At 38.6% G+C, this 20,085-nt stretch overlaps 1 protein-coding gene across 2 annotated transcripts; it reads left to right on the top strand.

Moving 5' to 3' along the window:
- The first annotated feature begins 7,991 nt into the window (after nt 1-7,991).
- Nucleotides 7,992-19,633, top strand: LOC107573986 (transcription factor Maf-like). 2 transcript variants are annotated; one of them, XM_016260450.1, is made up of 5 exons: nt 7,992-8,098; nt 9,552-10,307; nt 11,476-11,748; nt 16,813-17,028; nt 18,851-19,633. In XM_016260450.1, exons 2-5 carry the CDS (start codon nt 9,711-9,713, stop codon nt 18,998-19,000), a joined length of 1,236 nt encoding a protein of 411 aa, XP_016115936.1. In that variant the 5' UTR covers nt 7,992-8,098; nt 9,552-9,710; the 3' UTR covers nt 19,001-19,633. The 2 variants fall into 2 exon arrangements, with proteins under 2 accessions (XP_016115936.1, XP_016115937.1); XM_016260451.1 differs by having other exon boundaries at nt 9,558-10,307.
- Nucleotides 19,634-20,085: the final 452 nt, after the last annotated feature.

Genomic DNA, 20,085 nt, shown 5'->3' on the forward strand with positions numbered 1-20,085 from the left:
TCCAAAGTGACTTACAAATGAGGACAATAAAAGCAGTCAAAACTAACAAAAGAGCAACAATATATAAGTGCAAATGACAAGTCTTGGTTAGCCTAACGCAGTACACGTAGCAAGGTGTATATATATGTATATATATATATATATATATATATACATATATATACACCTTGCTACGTGTACTGCGTTAGGCTAACCAAGACTTGTCATTTGCACTTATATATTGTTGCTCTTTTGTTAGTTTTGACTGCTTTTATTGTCCTCATTTGTAAGTCACTTTGGATAAAAGCGTCTGCTAAATGACTAAATGTAATGTAAATGTAAATGCTGCAGCCTGGAATTGAACTGCTGGTTTGGTCTGGCCAGAGGAGAACTGGCCCCCCGACTGAGCCTGGTTTCTCCCAAAGTTTTTTCTCCATTCTGTCACCGATGGAGTTTTGTTTCCTTGCCGCTGTCGCCTCTGGCTTGCTTAGTTGTTTAGTTAGATTTCCAGCGATATCGTTGACTTGATTGCACAGATACTATTTAAACTGAACTGTGCTGGATGATGACATCACTGAATTCAATTATGAATTGACTTTAACTGAAAATTGAGTGTTTACTATTGTCATTTTGCATTATTGACACACTATTTTCCTAATTAATGCTGTACAGTTGCTTTGACACAATCTGTATTGTTTAAAGCGCTATATAAATAAAGGTGACTTGACTTGACTTTCCTACTGATGCGGAGACTCTGGGTTCGCACCATAAGGTAAACTCATATGATTATTCCATGTAAACACCACATTTACCGGCTTAGTCGCAGTGAAAGTGAAACTTCTAACGATGCATAGTGCTTAAAGCCATATTAAAATTAAATGTTTACGGCCACATGAAGCTATTACGAAGCATATAGATTGAGGATTTTCTAGAAGCAAGAAAAAAATAACATTTTGTGTACCCAACCTAACAAAACGATAGCTCAAATGTGGTACTTTATTCACTAAAATAAGTTTAATCTTACCATATCCAAAAACTCGCTCACTCTGCTGTTATTTAATAGATTAAATGCACTAGAATTTTATTGAATAGTACGTGGAGACACGTTTTTAATTAAAATATCCATATCAATCAGGAATTTGGCTTTTAATGCACCTTATTTCGAAATGTACAGAAATACGTGCTTTCATATGTCTTTTAGTTATGATTATTTCATTTATATACTTATATATATTCATATACTATTTATTACTAATGTCTCATTTCAGTTTTAGTTTGGCTCTAGCTTTGTATTTATTCCAGTTTATATGAAAAGGTTCATGTAGCGTGGATTAAAATTCATATACAGACTAAATCCTTTTCACTGAACGTGTTAAAAATAAGTTTGAAACAGTTGTGAGAAGCATGCATGCATGGAGGTGTAGTTCATTTATAGCCTAAGTTTAACTTTTCAGTTCTGGCGCTTTTATTTGGGCATCAAAATTCATAAAAGTTATATAACTTTGTGAAGATTATCTTGATGGACAAAATGTGTAAATTTCATGAACTATGATTGAATACAGAGCTTATTTTTTGCGATAATCCTAAAGCCTATGGAAAAATCCTATTGGCTTTTTGTCGAGGGAACCAGTGCGATGCTAACAGCTGATGTGCATACAAAGTGACATCATAGTTCCCCCGCTCTATAGGATTGTGATAGTAAGACTGGTTGGAGCACAATCTAACAAACTGTTGTGATGCCAGTTCAGGGGAACACAACAGGAACTGGCAGTAAAAAACTCCAGGAAAAGACATGGGTGTACCAAGGGAAACCGTACCGTGGAAGAACATAAGGATTACCAAGGGAATCTCATGTATGGCACCTAGTCCAGAAAAGGGGGTGACTAATGGCATGCAACCCAAGTACTGGACTACTTACAAAAGACTCCTCCACTGAGTCTGAATGTCGCAGGGTGCTGGAGGAAATCGACCAGGATTCACCAGACGGGGAACTTACTGGTAGAAGATAAGGTGCACGTATCCTAGCTAGAGGAATGCTACCGCAAGCGAGACACAGAGCTGTCCCACCCTCAAATTACCTGTTCGTACCCAACACACGGAAGGAAACTGGCTCAACCCGAAGATTATAGAATCTCGCAAAGGTATTAGGTGTCACCCAGCCCGCAGCTCTGCAGATATATGCTAGAGAGGCACTGTACGCCAACGTCCAGGAGGAGGCAACACTCCAGGATGCATGGATTGCCTTGAGCTTGGCAAACCAAGGTGATGGCATCCACTAGCCAGTGTCTCGGCGAGAGGAACACCAATCAACGAGCAGACCCCACTTCAGAGCATAGGCCTGCCTGGTAGAGGGGGCCCTAGCCTGAGTGATAGTATCTATTACAGACCGTGAGAGGTCACTGAGGTCCGCCGCGTCTCCTCCAGAAGCCAAACATGCAGGTTCCACAGATCGGGACGTGGGTGCCAGATAGTGCCCTGCCTCTGAGAAAGAAGGTCCTTCCTCAGGTGGATTCTCCAGGGAGGGGCTGTCGTGAGGAGCATGAGATTGGAAAACCAGGTCCGGGTGGGCCAATATGGCGCAACCAGCAGGACCTGCTCCTCGTCCTCCCTGATCTTGCAGTCTGTGCAAGGAGGCTCACTGGGGGAAAAGCGTTCTTGCGCAAACCCCGGGGCCAGCTGTGTGCCAGCACATACGTGCCAAGGGGGGCCTCGGTCAGGGAAAGAACAACTGGCAGTGTGAGGATTCCTAGGAAGCGAACAAGTCCACCTGGACTTCCCTGAATTGATTCCAAACCAGTCGGACCACTGAAGAAAGGGCCTGGGTCGAGGTAGAATCAAGATGTGGAAGTATGCGTCCTTCAGGTCGATTGCTGCAAACCAATCCTGATGTCGAACGCATGAAAGAATGCACTTCTGCATCAACATCTTGAATGGAAGCCGGTGAAGGGACCAATCCAAGACTCGCAGATCCAGGATGTTGGGAATGATGAAATAAGGACTGTAAAATGCAGATTTAATTTCGTGTGGAAGGACAGGCTCTTCTTGCATCCTTCATCAAGAGGACTGCAATCTTTGCATGCAGGACAGGGGCATCCCTGTCTGGCACTGACATAAAGAAGATGCCCTGAACCTGGGAGAGCACCTGGTGAATTGAATTGCATAGCTGAATCAAATTGTCCGAATGAGCCAGCCAGACAGGATGGGGAGCGTTAGCCAGGCCCCCAAATTCTGAGCAAGCGGCACCATAGGGACGATTCCTGATGTACCCATGGTGGGTCAGCAGAGGGGAGGAAGAGGGCCCAACCTGGGAAGCATGGTGTCCCGAAGTAGAGGCAGAGGAGAAGTTCCTACCTGACTCCCTGGATCCCACGGGAAGGTAGCAAGGGAAGCGTGAGGAAGCGGAGCATCCTGCAACCACAACCTCTTGAGTGGTGATACACTGTGTCGAGACTGATAGTGAGGAAGCAGAGCATCGCTCACAGATCCCAACACATCAGACCCAGAGATGAAGGAAATTGCTCTTTTATTGAGAATGTCGGGGGCCGTCAGAGGACAGCCTGGGAGACGGGGGCAAAGTCAGTCGCTGTGCGCAGCTCCTGCATCAACCCCTGGTCAGAACTACCCTCTTACAGTTTTTTTTAGTGGGTTGGTCTGGTGTACTTGCAGGATACAGGAGGCAGCCTGGCCTGCAGCATTGTAAGTCTTGGCATCCAGGGCTGACATCAGTATACAGGCTTTGGACGGGAAGCAGAACAGGCATCATTGGTTGCGGGGGTGGGGGCCCAGATGTTAGTGGCCCCAAAAAAGCAACTCCTTCCATCTCCGGGTCGCCCATCTCAGGGGTGCTTCGTGGCCTTCTGGAAAGATTTAACGGTGCCCTGAGAAGCGTTTTTTTGAGCAGGGCGGAGGCAGCATGGCCTGCTGCACTGTAAGCCTTGGCAGCCAGGGTTGACGTCAACTTACAGGCTTTGGATGGGAGGCATGAACAGGTGCACTGCAATTGCATACTCCCCCTGGGGAACGTCGAAGTACCCCCTGGCCGCCCCACCATCAAGGGTAGTGAGGAGGGAAGAGCTCAAACGTAACTGGGCAGTGTAGGGAGCCTTCCACGTTTTAGTAAGTTCTTCATGAACCTCCAGGAAGAAAGGCACTGGGATGGAGCATGGCTGAGAGTCACAATCGTCCAGCCTCGAGCGTTCAGGGATGGAGGCGAATTAACCTCCGGCCCGATGCTCTTGGCGACCCAAAGAGCTTGGCCATCAACTCTACTTCTGCCTCTAATTGTGCATCCACCAAAGCCGGGGGCTGCTCAGCAGAGTCTTCAGCATCAGATGACAAATGCTCCCAATGCAGGCATGAACCATCCACGAAAGTCGTCTCAGCATGCTTGCAGCCCAGACACGTGAGACAGGGATCGTGTCCGTCATCTGAGTTAAGGAAACTGCCGTACGCAGAAGCACATGGTTGGAAAGACACCTAGAAGACACTTCACCAGAATGAATCACCAAAATGAATCAGTAAAAAAGAGTTACACTAATAAGTGTAATGCACTCTTTGGTGCATTGAAACCAATGGTCTGTTTGAGCATCTGACATGTCAATTTCTGATTTAACTAATGTCATTCTAATACTATCAGTTTCTCTGCTCAGTGACAAATGAGGGGAGTATTGATAAAACCTGTTCTATAAGAGTCATTCGTGGTGCTATTATCACTATTATCAAGTCACCTACTTGTTTCTACTTTGCAGCATACTTTGGTCAATGATGCTTCAAATTGTGTAGATTATTGCAGAGATGGTAGCTATGACTTTCATAAGCATTCAAGCAATCGATGCTCACCTTGCAGACACCTTGCAGAAGTTAAAAGATCTAGTTATTACTGTAATTCAGTTTGGATATAATAGCACATAAATTATTACCTTCACTTTAAGATGTTAGTTTTCTTAAAAATCATGTGATTACACATTACAATTTCATATTACAAGAAATATGAATGTGAATTCATATTTTGAAAATCTATTATGAATTATAAAATTATTAGTTATTATGAACGTCGAACTATAAATTTGATTCCCAAATTATTATTCCAAAAAACATCCGTTCACAGCAGCAGAAAGAGGGTAAATTTATACTTGATATTCCTGGACAGGATCTGGATTGCAAGAAGTCTACAAATTATAGATATGCCACAGTGAACAGTGCTTAAAACAACCATTGTTTCTTAGTGTGAAGTACAGTGATGCTTGGTCTAATCCCTATACAATATTTTCTTGATGCTGCACCAACTGGGAGTGCTGAATGAAATAGTTAATCTGTAGCTTGAAACAGTGTTAGAGTGGATTAGGACATGTATCTGCAGGATCAGATGGGGACACAGTGGTGGGGTGCTGGAGGGTTTGCTTGCTCACTTTGGAATTTGCATTAAAATGCATAATTCTAGAGTTCTCTATAAAAAAGCCATCAGTTTTGTTTTACTAGAAAAAAATCTTCCATTCTGACTGTACACATTTGCTTGGCTTTCTTTCTTGGCTTTGCACACCTTAATCTTCTCATTCTACTTGACCTCATTTGAGGTTATGTTTGGGGTAAAATCAGGGCATTTGCAAATTTTTGTTACTGGATATAAAGTAATCCCAGTTCCAGTTGTACTTTTCTACTGGTGCTGGTGATTTGTGGTTATTTTCAAATTATTATTAAATAATGACCTACAGATGTTTCCACTGAACATAATAGAATAATTTTCAATCCCTTTCATTAATTGATGTGCTGTATGTGCTGTAAAAGATGTATCATTTTATTGTAATGTCTGTTTTAAAAATACAGTTTTCAAGGACATGCTAATTTCAAGATCCACTGTGTAGCAAATTAGCTCAAAAGGGAAATGTATATAAATAATTACAATTAATTATGATTAATTACAATTAGTTATATCAGCTGCCAGTAGTAACTATAGCAGAATTAAATTGCCATCAACCAATCTGTTTGTCCAGCGAACATTCAGTGTAAGTTCATATCAGCTCTAGGAAAGAAATATTTCCGTGGCTACAGAAAATACTTTCCTACAGTATTAATGCATTAGAGCATGTAGTAAGGATCAAAATCATAAAGGGACAATTAATTTGCAAGGCAGAATCAGAAACTCACGTAATTTGTGCACAAGAGTTTTATTAACTAAATACTAACACAAACTAGTCTAACAAACAAGCAATCAATCAATCACTCATACAGGGGAAAGGGCAAATGAGACTTGATGGATGAAACCATCAGGATATATGTACCCACATATAATATAAATTTAGATCATCAGAAGACAAATTCAAAGAGACCAAACATGGCATCGGTGGGGCTACATTAACTAGTGATCTATCATAACACATACACAAAACAGTATACAATTCAACAGGCAATATACAAGAACAGTAATGGTATACACAATGTCCTGAGGAGATGTGTGTTCATTCACAGAAAGGTTTTCCTATGAATTAATTAGAGAAGAGTCCATTTTGCTGTGCATTATGTGTCTTTCCTATGGAAAATGTAGTGAGAGGGAGAACTCTCAACATGCCATTAGGTCGTAAAGTCTATCTGGTATGACACAAAGGTGTCATGGTTGCCATGGTAACCAGGGTCCCGGGCCTCGTTCACAGACATCTTGGCACCCAGTATGTTTATTGGGTGAGGGGTCTGTGAATGTTTGTTAATCTAATGAATAATTGATTTGTTAAATCAAATGAAAAATGGTGTGTCTGATTGGTCCAGACGCTACAACTGAGAAATTCTCACATGTACGCTTGTGTCTAATGTGTGTTTCAGAGAGATTTGATATATCACTGTATTACTCCCAGTGTCTAAATCAGATTTACTCAGACATTATTACTGTGTTGATTCCTCAACGAGACATTACTAGGACATCAGATTAACAACTTTATCCCCCCAGGATCACTAAAAGTGCTAGTTTGGCAATTTTTTACCCACCACTAACCCTCTGCATTTGCATTGTGCTTAACACACCAAGCTACAAAACTTGTGCATGTTTTGTCATACACAAGATAATGTATAATTACATCTTAATTGCTGTGAATTTCAGGATACTTTTATTTATATATATATATATATATATATATATATAATTCTACAATAAAAAAAAAATCTACAGTGTGCAGAATTTGTAATTATATTGCAGTAAAGTCTTGCTACAGGACAGTTTTTAAAGTCCTGAATGATTTCCTTTTGGGTATTGTTCTAAAAGATCTAGCCATATACAATATAATTAGCATTATTTGTGATTGCTTCAAAATTATGTTATCATTTTACTACTATTACAGTTTTTGCCTACTTTTATTGATCTTTTATCGAATTTTTCATGACCGTCATACTGAAAAGTCAGAGTTGATGTTTCAGTCAGTGCACTAGGTGGCAGCATGTAAATGGCTCTTTGATTGCTGTGAACCAAATGAGCTCATCAGTCTGTCTGTTGGCTCTATGAATATTATAATAAAAACTGGTCATGTCAGACATATGTGTATATACATGCAGGTGTGATGGGTCATGTGGTTACTCAACAACACCTGTAAATTCATGACACAGTTTGTTATTGTGTTATTGTAAATTCTTCAATTTCCATTTTCAAAGACATTTTCTTTGTTTTAAGTTTTGGATGTCAACTTTTTAAACCCCAAGGTAATGGATTTGTAAAAGTCCTTGTCTATTTGATTGAAAAACTTTTTCTATTGCTAGTTTTATAATTAGATTTGTAACATCTTATTTTAGAACTTTACAGGATAAATTAAAGAAGTGTGCTGCTCATTTGAAAATGTACCATTTTTATTATAAGTTGATTGGTGGAAAAACTACAGAAGAGTGAGTGAGAGAAAGAGAGAGAGATATATATAGAGAGAGAGAGAGAGACGGGATGGATGGGGATTTGGAGCAGGGGGTCAGAGGGGGAGGGCTGGGGCACTGTTAGTGGCAATCAGCTCCAAAGTGGCTCACACACACTCACACCAAGCACATGCTCTCACATCGACACACACACACACACTCATATACACACACTGGCAGGAGTCAATCTGTCAGTCAATACCTCAGGATGTGTGTGAGCTGTCCACATGAACACACGGTAAGAAACATGGACATTTTAAAACAAAAGTTTTCTTCGGTTGTCTCTCCATTTCTCCCTCTGTCACTCTCTAGTCATGCTAGTTTTATCCTGACACTCTTTTTTATTCTCTTTTGTATTCCACTCTCAAATCCTCTCTTTTCCCACTTTATCTTCTCTTATATTCTTCCCATAAAACTTAAGAAAAAACAATTGAAGGTTAACCGTTCTCTCAGCTAAAATAATTCTTTAAATAATGATTGTTAAGACTTAAAAACTGTTTTATACGCTTATTGACAGGCATTTTAATGATAACATATCAGTTAAAGTTGGAGTTACAAATGAATGTTTAATAATTCAATGATTTGAATCTATTAAAACTAATAATTACTAATTAAAACGAACACTTTTTCTTCATATTCAAGTTTGTAGATTTTTAGTAGTTTATAATCTAGCCTCTTAATTTAAGGTTGTCTACTTTGCTTTATATTAAGTGAAACAGATTTTTCATTATTTAAATTTCAGTACATGTTCATTTCAAATACTTTATGAAAGTTATCAGTCATTAAAATGAATTCCTGCCTAATCTCAAGATGTGTCTGTACTACAATAAATACAATTTCTTTTTTTCCTCGAAAGACACAATGTAAAATTGTTTAACATAACCCTTGGCAATATTGGAATTTAAATGTGGAATTACTTGAAGTTGTAACCTAAACCTAAAATCTTTCTTCATTATTTATCTTCATATTTGTACTTTTTAGTAGATTGAGTTTATGATCTAACCATTTAGGTGTGTCACCTTGCTTGCTACCATATAAATTGTACCTTTGATTTTATGTCAGTTTCAACATATTGTTGGATTGTCAGTTTTAAAATATGTAAACTTGTGTTATCTCAAGATGCCATAGTATTCATTTTGTAACACAACATTCTTTGAATGGTTCAATTCTATGTACATAAGATGTGTTTAGTTTGTCTGTCTTTTACCCTATAATGAATACTTTGATCTGTATTTCATCAGTCCTAACATTAAATATCGTTTGAGTCGTACATTTATGTTAAGGAGCAACTGTTCAGTGGAATAACTGGATTGATGGTTTAAGATTATGGGATTGGGTTTAGGCCTTTCCACTATTAATCTGAAACTGTTTGCAACCCATAAATCAACGGTATACATAATAAGCCAAGAAATGAACAGCCGGTTATCACAAATGTTCTGTAACGTTTCATGAAAATTAATGTCTTAATGTGTCATTATCAGCCTTTATTGTAATATCAGGCCAGTCTTTGGAATTGTCATGTCTAATGTGGCATAACCTTCCAGCACATCAGTTAGTATGTTAGTCATTACCTGCTAATGTAGTCCTACTATTATTGGTCGCAGATTACCATACAGTATATGCACTGTATTGCTGGAGAAGACTTTGGATGTCTAATCATGATTTTTTTTCTCTCTCTTTCTCTTTGCCAGTTTCAGATGATAGCCTTCAATTCAAAGAAACAGGCATTTTAATAATTGAGTCTAATTCGGCACATTATTGTTTCCATCTCTGTGTAAAAACTGAAGTCTGTTGTTGTTCGCCTTTAAAACTCAAAAACAACAACTTCCATTCTTCCTGTCGACACAGCAATGTCTTCATCTCTGCCACTGCCCTCTTTGCCCTCAAGTCCCCTGGCCATGGAGTATCTCAATGACTTTGACCTGCTCAAGTTTGAAGTGAAGCCTGACACCCCTCCGCCTCCTCCAACAAGCCTATACCCCAAACCAGGCATCCATCAAGAGTTGAACGGATCTCCGTATGCTCCTCGCCCTCCTCCTGACTCCAGCCTCAGCTCTAGTCCCTACACCTCACTTCCTCCATCACCCACGCTCAGTGACGGACACCCACCACCATCTGCATCCTCCTCTTCCTCCTCTCTCTCTTTCCCGTTGTCCATCTCCACCGGGTACATGTCAGGCCAGAGCTCCAGCTCTCAAGGAAACCTGGACGGAAGCCCAGCCGCTGGAGGCCCCACGCCGTGTTCAAACCCGACCTCCTTGGAGGACCTGCTCTGGTTGGCTGCATTGCAGCAGCAGTTCGGTGGGGAGCCCGGAGGTGCCGCGTCTCTGCTGGGAGCTCTTGGAGGAGTGCCGGATCGAGGGGACCGGGATCGAGGAGGGTTCCTGGGATGTGAAGATGCAGTGGAGGCCCTGCTAAACTCTGCTGCAGCCGCCGTAACTTCACAGGTAATATATTTGGACCATGTATTTGTTTGTGTTAGGCCCAAGCAATTGAACACTAACACTTCTAACTTTGAAGCTCAATTTCAGACACCATTGCATTCCAAGAGTTGTTGAAAAACACAATTCACTATGCGAGTGCATTTTGCATTCTTAGCGTACAGTTGAATGCGTAGATTTTCGAAGTATATTCCATTTGATAGCGTGCACAAATTCAGGCGGTCGACACATGCACTCTAGAAAGCTTCATCTTGGTTCAGTGTCTGTGCTATTATTCTTCAGAAGTTATGACTGATGAAAATGTCTTTTGTATTCTTTTAAACTAAAGTTGAAACCCTCACACAAGCGCTTGTCAAAGAGCTTGCTATAGAGTTTAGCTCCAACCAAACAAGCACACTTTAACCAGCTAATCATAGTCTGCCGATCATAAGCGATGTTTCCATCCAAAGTTGTCTTTGTGAGACAGTTCTGGAAGGTAATTATACAAAATCATTTTGATGATGTACTTCCGCTCAGGTTATTAAAACAACGTTTGCGACGAGATCAGTCCTCTGGTTCAACCACGTATCCAATCGAATGATCACATTGAGGCAAAGTCACATGAGTTTTTTCTTGCGCATCAAGGAATTTATTCGGTAAATGTATTTCCATCATAATTCATGCGCTTGTTTTGTTATCTTATTGGCCAGTGTTTCTCAATCCTGGTTCTAGACCAGGGGTGCCCAACCCTGCTCCTGGCGATCGACTGTCCTGCAAAGTTCAGCTCCAACCCTAATCAAACACACATGAAGCAACTAATTAGAGTCTTCAGGATCACTTAAAAATTAAATGCAGGTGTCTTTGATTAGAGTTGGAGCTAAACTTTGCAGGACAGTCGATCGCCAGGAGCAGGGTTGGGCACCCCTGTTCTAGAGCAACCCAATACTGGACATTTTGAATGTCCCATTTATCTCATACCAATTTCAAGTCTTGGAGTCTCTACTAATGAGCTAATAACCTGAATCAGGTATTTTTGATTAGGGAAATATACAAAATGTGCAGTTTTTTCTCCAGGAACAGGGTTGAGAACCACCGGCCAAGGGAAACCACTGGACAAATGTGTTTGTCCAAATGTGCCATTTTCATTGTAATCTCTTTCTAATGTGCTCTTTGTATCTCCTCCGCTCTTTCACAGTTCCCAGTTTTGTCTCAGAGTTCGAGCAGCAGTCACATGGGTGACTCCAGCAGTGACAGCGGTGCTGATGTTGTTCTTAACAAGCCATCAGACATGTGTAACTGCCCTATACTGGTCGTTTCTTCTACCCCTCCATCTCTCTCCAATCTCAACACATCGACCAGTCCCTTCTTACAACCCCTCAGTCCACAGAGCCGCCTCCATCACCCACACCATCAAATGCAAGGCCATTATCATCATCATCATCTTCATCATCATCTGCAAGTCACCCAGGTACTTGCAGTCACCAGTTTATCCAATTTAACTAAAATGGTTGTCAACACAGTCACATGCAGGTACTCAACAGGGATCAGATTTCTTCAGCAGATGAGTTTCCAAAATATTTTTTTAGCTTTTCAGAAATCTCTTTAAAAAGTGAGGAAACTCTTTAAAAAAGTGTATATGTACTTTATTTTCACTTAAGTGGCCTTTTATTTCATTAAAGGGATAGTTCACCCCAAAATTCAAATTCTGTCATCATTTACTTAGCCTCAATTGAGTTTCTTTCTTCTGTTGAACACAAAAGAAGATATTATGAAAATCTTGGTAGCCAAACAGTTGCTGGTAGCCAAATATGCTAAAAAATACTATGGAAGTCAATGGGCTTCCAGCTACTGTCTGGTTACCAACATTCTTCAAAATCTTTAGTGTTCAACAGAAGAAAGAAATTAATTAACATCAGGGTGAGTAAATGATGACAATGTTTTCATTTTTGGGTGACCTGTACCTTTAATTTTACATTATCCGCAAGTATTTTATTTTTCTTTAAATAAAATTTGAAAACATGAATACATTTAAGCACGCTTTTTTCACAAAGTTTTGCATAAATTCAGTAAGAATGCCTTGTTTCATATTTTGATCTACAAATGGTTAGTAATGTTGTTTTGAAGCGTGTTGAAAGCAGTTTGATGGATGTGGCTGGCGAATGCCTGTCTCTAAATGTGGAGCAGTGCTATCAGATTATGGTAATATCTACTATTATTGTGATGTAATCCTGATCACTGTCACTTACACTCAGTCAGATTATGCTGTATGGAAATGTGCTGCTAAAATCACACACACACACACACACACACACACAGTACACCTCTAACAAAAGCTAAACTACACACAAAGCGCATACATTTTTTTTAATTTATTATTATATTACCCAACGTGCTATGTCATGAGAAAAAAACAGCACAGTCATAAAGAAATGTTAATTATTTAGTTGCAAATAGTTAGTGTAGTGTTATGAAGCCTCATGACTTTTGTGTCACTACTAGAATTGTGTTCAAACCACTTGATATCAACAACGTGCAAATTCATATGTTACTATAGAGATGATCGATTTATTTTCAGTGAAGTAGTGTTGGTTCCAATTGAAACATTAGTACACTGTAAAAAAATTCAGGAATTTACAGGATTAAAGAGTTTTACTTAACAATATATTACTGTTGTCAGAAATTTGCTGTGAAATCAATGCATGCTGGGTCATTTTCTTACAAATGACTGTGAATGAACAGCAGAATGATCTAACATCACAGTAATTCGCATTATAAAGTTATAAAGCCACTGTGAGAAATGTAAACTGTTTACTAATCAATTGTTTCGAAGTCACCATAATGGTGATTAGTATTTGTTTGGGCTCTTTGACCTTGCATACTTATATTCAAATTGCTGATCTAGTCATGTCAGAAGTGTGACAAATGAAAACATTTGTTAAAATGATTATAAGCTAGAATATGAAACAGGCTGATTTTAAGATAGTCTAACTCTTCTTAGCAAGAACATGAAGATTTATTTTAGCATTATTTAAGCATGAAGATTAATCAGTAACTTATTTCATATTCATAACTGTTTACAAAACGCAATAATGGTAACACTCATCAAATAAAAACAACACTTACAACATAAACCAACAACACAGACTGCTAAAAGTGAACCAAAAACGAGTTATAGCAGAAATAAAACCAAGAATTAAAAACTCTACAGCATGATCTGTTCATGGTGCATTGCATGCTGGGTGCTTTCATAGTACACGTGCACTGTAGAAACACAGTATGATGCTGTTTGTTCACAAGAAATTTCTGAGAGTGCAGTTAGAGACAAGAGAAGTCCCACTGTGAAATTACTGTGTAAGTAATGCAATTATTAACCTGGAATACACTGTCATTTCACACTAACATTTTTAACAATGTAGAGTTTTTTTTATTCTTGGTTTTATTTGTGCTATAACTTGTTTTTGGTTCACTTTTAGCAGTTTGTGTTGTTGGTTTATTTTATAATGTTGGTTTATGTTGTAAGTGTTATTTTATTTGTTGTGTGTTACCACTTTTGTGCTTTGTATGTCGAGTATTAATGTCACATCTTTCAAAGACGGTTCTCTGCAGTTGCTTCATTATTGTGAAAGATCCGTCCACAAACAGTTATGGATATGAAATAAGTAACTGATTAATCTTCATGCTTAAATAATGCTAAAACAAAATGTTCTTGTTAAAGGGATAGTTCATCCAAAAATGAAAATGTGATGTTTATCTGCTTACCCCCAGGGCATCCAAGATGTAGGACTTTGTTTCTTCAGTAGAACACAAACAGAGATTTTTAACACAAACCGTTGCAGTCTATCAGTCTTATAATGCATGGCAGTGGTAACAAAATCTATGAGAGTAAAAAAAACATGCACAGACAAATCCAAATTAAACCCTGCGGCTCGTGACGACACATTGATGCCCACTCCCGAATGAGTTCGCGCGAGAGAATGTAATCTTTTAGTTTTAAGTCAGTTTGAACAATCCGGATAAGCGCAAGTAAATACCATTTTGATTAGCCATCGTACCTACAATGACTGTGCACTGTGTAACCAATGAGTGATACACACGAGAAATCACTTCCGGCGCTTGCGTAAACTACGCCAGAGTGCGTACACACCTCACGCACTGGATGCCGCGCGTGCGCCCAAAGACAGTTGGACATAGTGGTGTATTAGAGGTAAAATATGATATAAATACTGTTCAGTTTCTGCCACAAACCGATCGTTTCGTGTCTTAGGACATCAATGTGTCGTCACGAGCCGCAGGGTTTAATTTGGATTTGTCTGTGCATGTTTTTTTTTACTCTCATAGATTTTGTTACCATTGCCATGCATTTGTAAGAAAATGACCCAGCATGCATTGATTTCACAGCAAATTTCTGACTACAGTAATATATTGTAAAATAATACTCTTAAATCCTGTAAATTCCTGGCAGTTTTTACAGTGCAAGTATGGCTTTCATGTTAGGGCATCTTGCCAAATGCCACTCTTGACCAAGAAGAGCAAAGATGACTTGAACATGCTAAAATTCATTTGGACAGACCTGTGGAGCTCTGGAAGAATGTTTTATGGAGTGATGTGACCAAACTGGAACTTTTTGGACCCATGGATTAGTGGTATGTCTGGTGCAAAAAAGAACACCAACTCCATGGTCAAACATGGAGGTGGACCAGTCCTGTTATGGGGGTGTTTTACTGTTGCAGGAAGTGGAAATTTTGACTGTATGAAGGACATAATAATAATAATAATAATAATAATAACAACTTTATTTTTATATGGCACCTTTAAAACCTCAATGCGCTTTACATAATAAAACAAACGAGTAAAAATACAACACACACGACAACCAATTAAAAACAAACTAAGATATAAAAATCAAAACAGTCAAGAAGAAGCTAACCTAAAAAATTAGTTTTCAAGTAAGATTTAAAAATACTTAGGTTCTGTGCATCTCTAATTTGTAGAGGGAGTGGATTCCAAAGCCTAGGAGCGTAGGAAGAGAAAGCCCTGTTCCCTACAGAGTGCAACCGTGTCTGTCGAACTACCAATAAACCAGCTTGTGAGGACCGTAAATGACGCTTGGGTGTATATAAATTTAAAAGTGCAGACAGATATTGAGGGGCCAGACCATGCAGTGCCTTATATGTGAGCATAAGGCAACTTTATTTTTATATGGCACCTTTAAAACCTCAATGCGCTTTACATAATAAAACAAACAAGTAAAAATACAACACACACATGACAACCAATTAAAAACAAACTAAGATATAAAAATCAAAACAGTCAAGAAGAAGCTAACCTAAAAAATTAGTTTTCAAGTAAGATTTAAAAATACTTAGGTTCTGTGCATCTCTAATTTGTAGAGGGAGTGGATTCCAAAGCCTAGGAGCGTAGGAAGAGAAAGCCCTGTTCCCTACAGAGTGCAACCGTGTCTGTCGAACTACCAATAAACCAGCTTGTGAGGACCGTAAATGACGCTTGGGTGTATATAAAGTTAAAAGTGCAGACAGATATTGAGCCTTATATGTGAGCATAATGATTTTTAAATCAACTCGGAACCTGACCGGGAGCCAGTGCAAAGACTTTAGAATTGGTGTAATATACTCATTTTTCCTGGCACCAGTCAGGATCCTAGCAGCTGAGATTTGCACACATTGCAATTTGTTAAGTGGGGTTTTAGGAACCCCAACAAGAAGTGCATTGCAGTAGTCAATGCGAGAAAAAATGAAGGTAATCATTTTGAGTTTAGAGTTTGTTTAGAGCCAATTTGATTTTTTTTTTCATTATTCATCAACTTTGCATTCTCAGAATCACTCAAATTGGTATATTAGTAAACTTTCTCTAATAGTTTACTGATGCTTTTGTTGAATTGCTTTAATAAAATATTGTTATTTTGCAGAATCATTTTGATTGCAACTGTTTGAACACAACTCTAGTAGCACCAAAAAATTAAAAGCCATGAGGCACGACAAACTACACTAACAAAATAAATTAATAATACTTCTATATGACTGTGGTGTTTTTCATCTCACTGTACACTACATCAGACATTTCAACTGCTGTGTACTAATCATTTATCCATTTAGAGCCAATTTGATTTTTTTTTCATTATTCATCAACTTTGCATTCTCAGAATCACTCAAATTGGTATATTAGTAAACTTTCTCTAATAGTTTACTGATGCTTTTGTTGAATTGCTTTAATAAAATATTGTTATTTTGCAGAATCATTTTGATTGCAACTGTTTGAACACAACTCTAGTAGCACCAAAAAATTAAAAGCCATGAGGCACGACAAACTACACTAACAAAATAAATTAATAATACTTCTATATGACTGTGGTGTTTTTCATCTCACTGTACACTACATCAGACATTTCAACTGCTGTGTACTAATCATTTATCCATTTCGTCCATGTGAGTGTTTGATGAAGCTTTGATCATCATGTTGTGTCCATTCTGTGACAAATCTCTGACTTATCTCTTATTGTCTCTTTCTCTTTCAGTGTGGGGTGGATGAGCATTTTTCCGACGAGCAGTTGGTAAATCTGTCAGTGCGAGAGCTGAACAGACATTTGCGTGGAGTAAGCAAAGATGAGGTGGTCCGTTTGAAACAGAAAAGACGGACGCTGAAGAATCGCGGTTATGCCCAGTCCTGCCGTTACAAACGACTCCAGCACCGGCACGCGCTTGAGTCCGAGAAACACATTCTCACACAGCAGGTACACGACACACACACATCTGGATCGAGAATATGACAAAAATTAGACAAATACAACCACAAACAACAAAAATCAATTATAACCAGTGTTGGGGAAAGTTACTTTTAAAAGTAATGCATTACAATATTACGTTACTCCCTAAAAAAGTAACTAATTGCATTAACTAGTTACTTTTTATGGAAAGTAATGCATTACGTTTTACGTTACATTTGCGTTACTTTTGCTCATCTGGGCTGGATTGCTTGTTTATTTTTTATGCATATTTTGGCAAATGTAAAAGCCCTCTCACACCAAAAGTGAAATGACTAAAAAGCTCAAAAAAAAAAAATAACTTTCAGTTGTGCCGCCATTCTGGATTGCATGTAGAATAGGACGCAAGAGAAGAAAGTTCAAATCTTTCATCGCAATCACAAAAAAAATAATAATTCTACACAAATGCAACATTTTTGCTTAATCGTATAGTTGAATTGGATCATTGAAGGACAACATATTTTGGCAAATGTAAAAGACCTCTCACACCAAAAGTGAAATGACTAAAAAGCTAAAAAAAATAAATAAATAAATAACTTTCAGTTGTGCCGCCATTCTGGATTGCATGTAGAATAGGACGCAAGAGAAGAAAGTTCAAATCTTTCATCGCAATCACAAAAAAAAAAATAATTCTACACAAATGCAACATTTTTGCTTAATCGTATAGTTGAATTGGATCATTGAAGGACAGTGTCACGAACTACCTGTTTTGATTTTGTTTTCATTTGTTTCTGTCGATTACCTGTTTTCCTTTGTTCCAGTTCCCCGTTCCTTGTTTGTTACTATGGTTTCTGATTAACTAGTCATCACCTGTTCATCATCTGAGTTCTATCACCCTGTGTATTTAAGTTCCTCCTGTTCATTCAGTTGGTTTCTGGTATTGTTTGTGTGTAGGCACGCTGTTATGTTGCCTTCTCGTATTTGGATTACCTGAGTTTGTTTTATTAAAGAACCTTTTGTTTGTAGAAACCTGTTTGAACCTTTTTCATCATCTTCCTCTGAACCTGTTCGTGACAGTCAGCAGCAAAGACATTGGTTAATAAAATGGGATTAAATACATAAAGGATTTTTGTTTTGTTTTATTGCAGGCTTGCGTCATATTCTGAGTTTGCTTTTTTACTGTTTTTATTCATTTTGAGGAATACTGAATTTGTTTTTATGCAAATGAGATGAGTAAATGCATGTTGACATTTATGGCGCTTTTCCACTGCGTGGTACGGCACGGCACGGAACGGCTCGGCTCGGTTTGCGTTTCCACTGCAGTTCAGTACCGCTTTAGAGTGGGCGGGATTATTCACATGTCGTTATAGTTGCACCGCCTCTACTGCCTAAAAAAATGTTTCATTCCACGTCGCCCCATCAAGCTCTCGCTGGATCCACTCCTCTACTATCAACAAGTGGAACGTCTGTATTTCCTCAACAGACAGCGAAACAGCCACTTTTTGGTTGTTAAAAAAGGTGCGCTCGTTCAAAACAGTTGCGTTCGATCCTTCGTTGGCTGTGCTGATTTAAATCTAGCGGCTCTGTTGTGTTTGTGTCGCAAGTTCAGTGACGCACTATAGTGACGATTCTCTCTGGCCAATCCGTGATCAGCAGAGTTTACACGTCACGTTTTGGTAACGGTACGGTTCACTTGGAACCTCAACCGAAGTGGTACTAAAAAAAGTACCAGGTACCAGGTACTGTACCCAGTGGAAACCCCCCCCACAAGTGAACCGTACCGAGCCGTTTTTGAGCCAAATAGTTTTTAGTATTTAATATCTGTGATATCTCTCTGTTTTGGTTCCTCTAGCTGGAGCAGCTGCAGTGTGAGCTGTCTCGTGTGTTGAGAGAGCGAGACACATACAAAGCCCGTTACGAGAAGCTCATCAGTTCAAATGAGACCCGGCCTTCCCATCCCAACACCTCGCCTTCTCCTACTCCTCCGGATTACTTTTTGTGACAAAATGAACATTGTACGGATGAGAATTGAAGGAGAGATGATTTCTGTGATGGGTGAACGTAATTCAAAAGAGCTGTGGCTACAACTCAACTTAAAATAAGCTATTTACCAAAGCGGATTGATTGTGAGGTGGACCTGGATTGTGACATAATCTCGTGCTACTGCTGATGGGATTGCGTTTTTGCCCATTGTGAGCTTGTATAGCACCAACATGATTGCATTAGCTTTCATAGGTATTCATACCTAAAGGGGTTCTTTTAACACATGCATGTACATTTAGATAGACACTGAAATGTACAGAATCAAATTAATGAAACATAAAGCATTTTACATATGTATAATGAATTATTTGAGGACCATAGAATATTGAATTAAAGGAATGAGTAGGTGAATTTTATAATAAATAAGATTTATTAAATATGTTGGCTATTTATTTATTCAACACATTTACAGTTTTTGAAATGATAATGGTTTCATTCTGTTCTGTATGAATCAATAAATAAGTAGCATTTTATACTTGTTTATCTTTGATGATTCAGCCAAGCCCGCATATTACTTAATATGACACTGAAGTCAATGAAAGTTTATGGAAGTCAATGGGTACCGTCAACTGTTTGGTTACCCACATTCTTAAAAATATCTTCTTTTGTGTTCAGAAGAAAAAAGAAATGCATACAGGTTTAAAACAACTTTGTGGCGAGTAAATGATGACAGAATTTCCATTTTTGGGTGAACTATCCATTTAAGAGTTAGGATTACTTTTATTAGGCCCATACAGATTTCGTTTATGAAAGCATTTGACATGAAAAAGGGATTTTCCATCATTTACCAGTATGTAAAAGTCACACTCAGTTGCTAGATAATTCATCCAAGTATAAAACTTTAAAGTTTGAAAAAACAAAAAAACATTTACATTCTATATCCTGTTAATATTGATATTGTACAGTTTTGGTGTTTTAACGTTCAAAAAAGTATGTGTGCGCATTTTTTGCCAATACCTATGAATACTAATGAGATCACCCACGGAAACACAAAAGGCTTGCTTTCTCATTGTGTTGAACTATTTGTCATGATGATTTTAGTTC

The sequence above is a fragment of the Sinocyclocheilus grahami genome, unplaced genomic scaffold (assembly GCF_001515645.1).
Source record: "Sinocyclocheilus grahami isolate Dianchi unplaced genomic scaffold, SAMN03320097.WGS_v1.1 scaffold2083.1, whole genome shotgun sequence".
Taxonomy (NCBI): domain Eukaryota; kingdom Metazoa; phylum Chordata; class Actinopteri; order Cypriniformes; family Cyprinidae; genus Sinocyclocheilus; species Sinocyclocheilus grahami.

Bases quoted from the DNA above. Each gene is read 5' to 3' on its own strand.
- LOC107573986 (XM_016260450.1), top strand. From the start codon at position 9,711: ATGTCTTCATCTCTGCCACTGCCCTCTTTGCCCTCAAGTCCCCTGGCC. The intron at 10,308-11,475 runs GTAATATATTTG...GCTCTTTCACAG, and splicing joins CAGCCGCCGTAACTTCACAG to TTCCCAGTTTTGTCTCAGAG. The intron at 17,029-18,850 runs GTACACGACACA...TGGTTCCTCTAG, and splicing joins AACACATTCTCACACAGCAG to CTGGAGCAGCTGCAGTGTGA.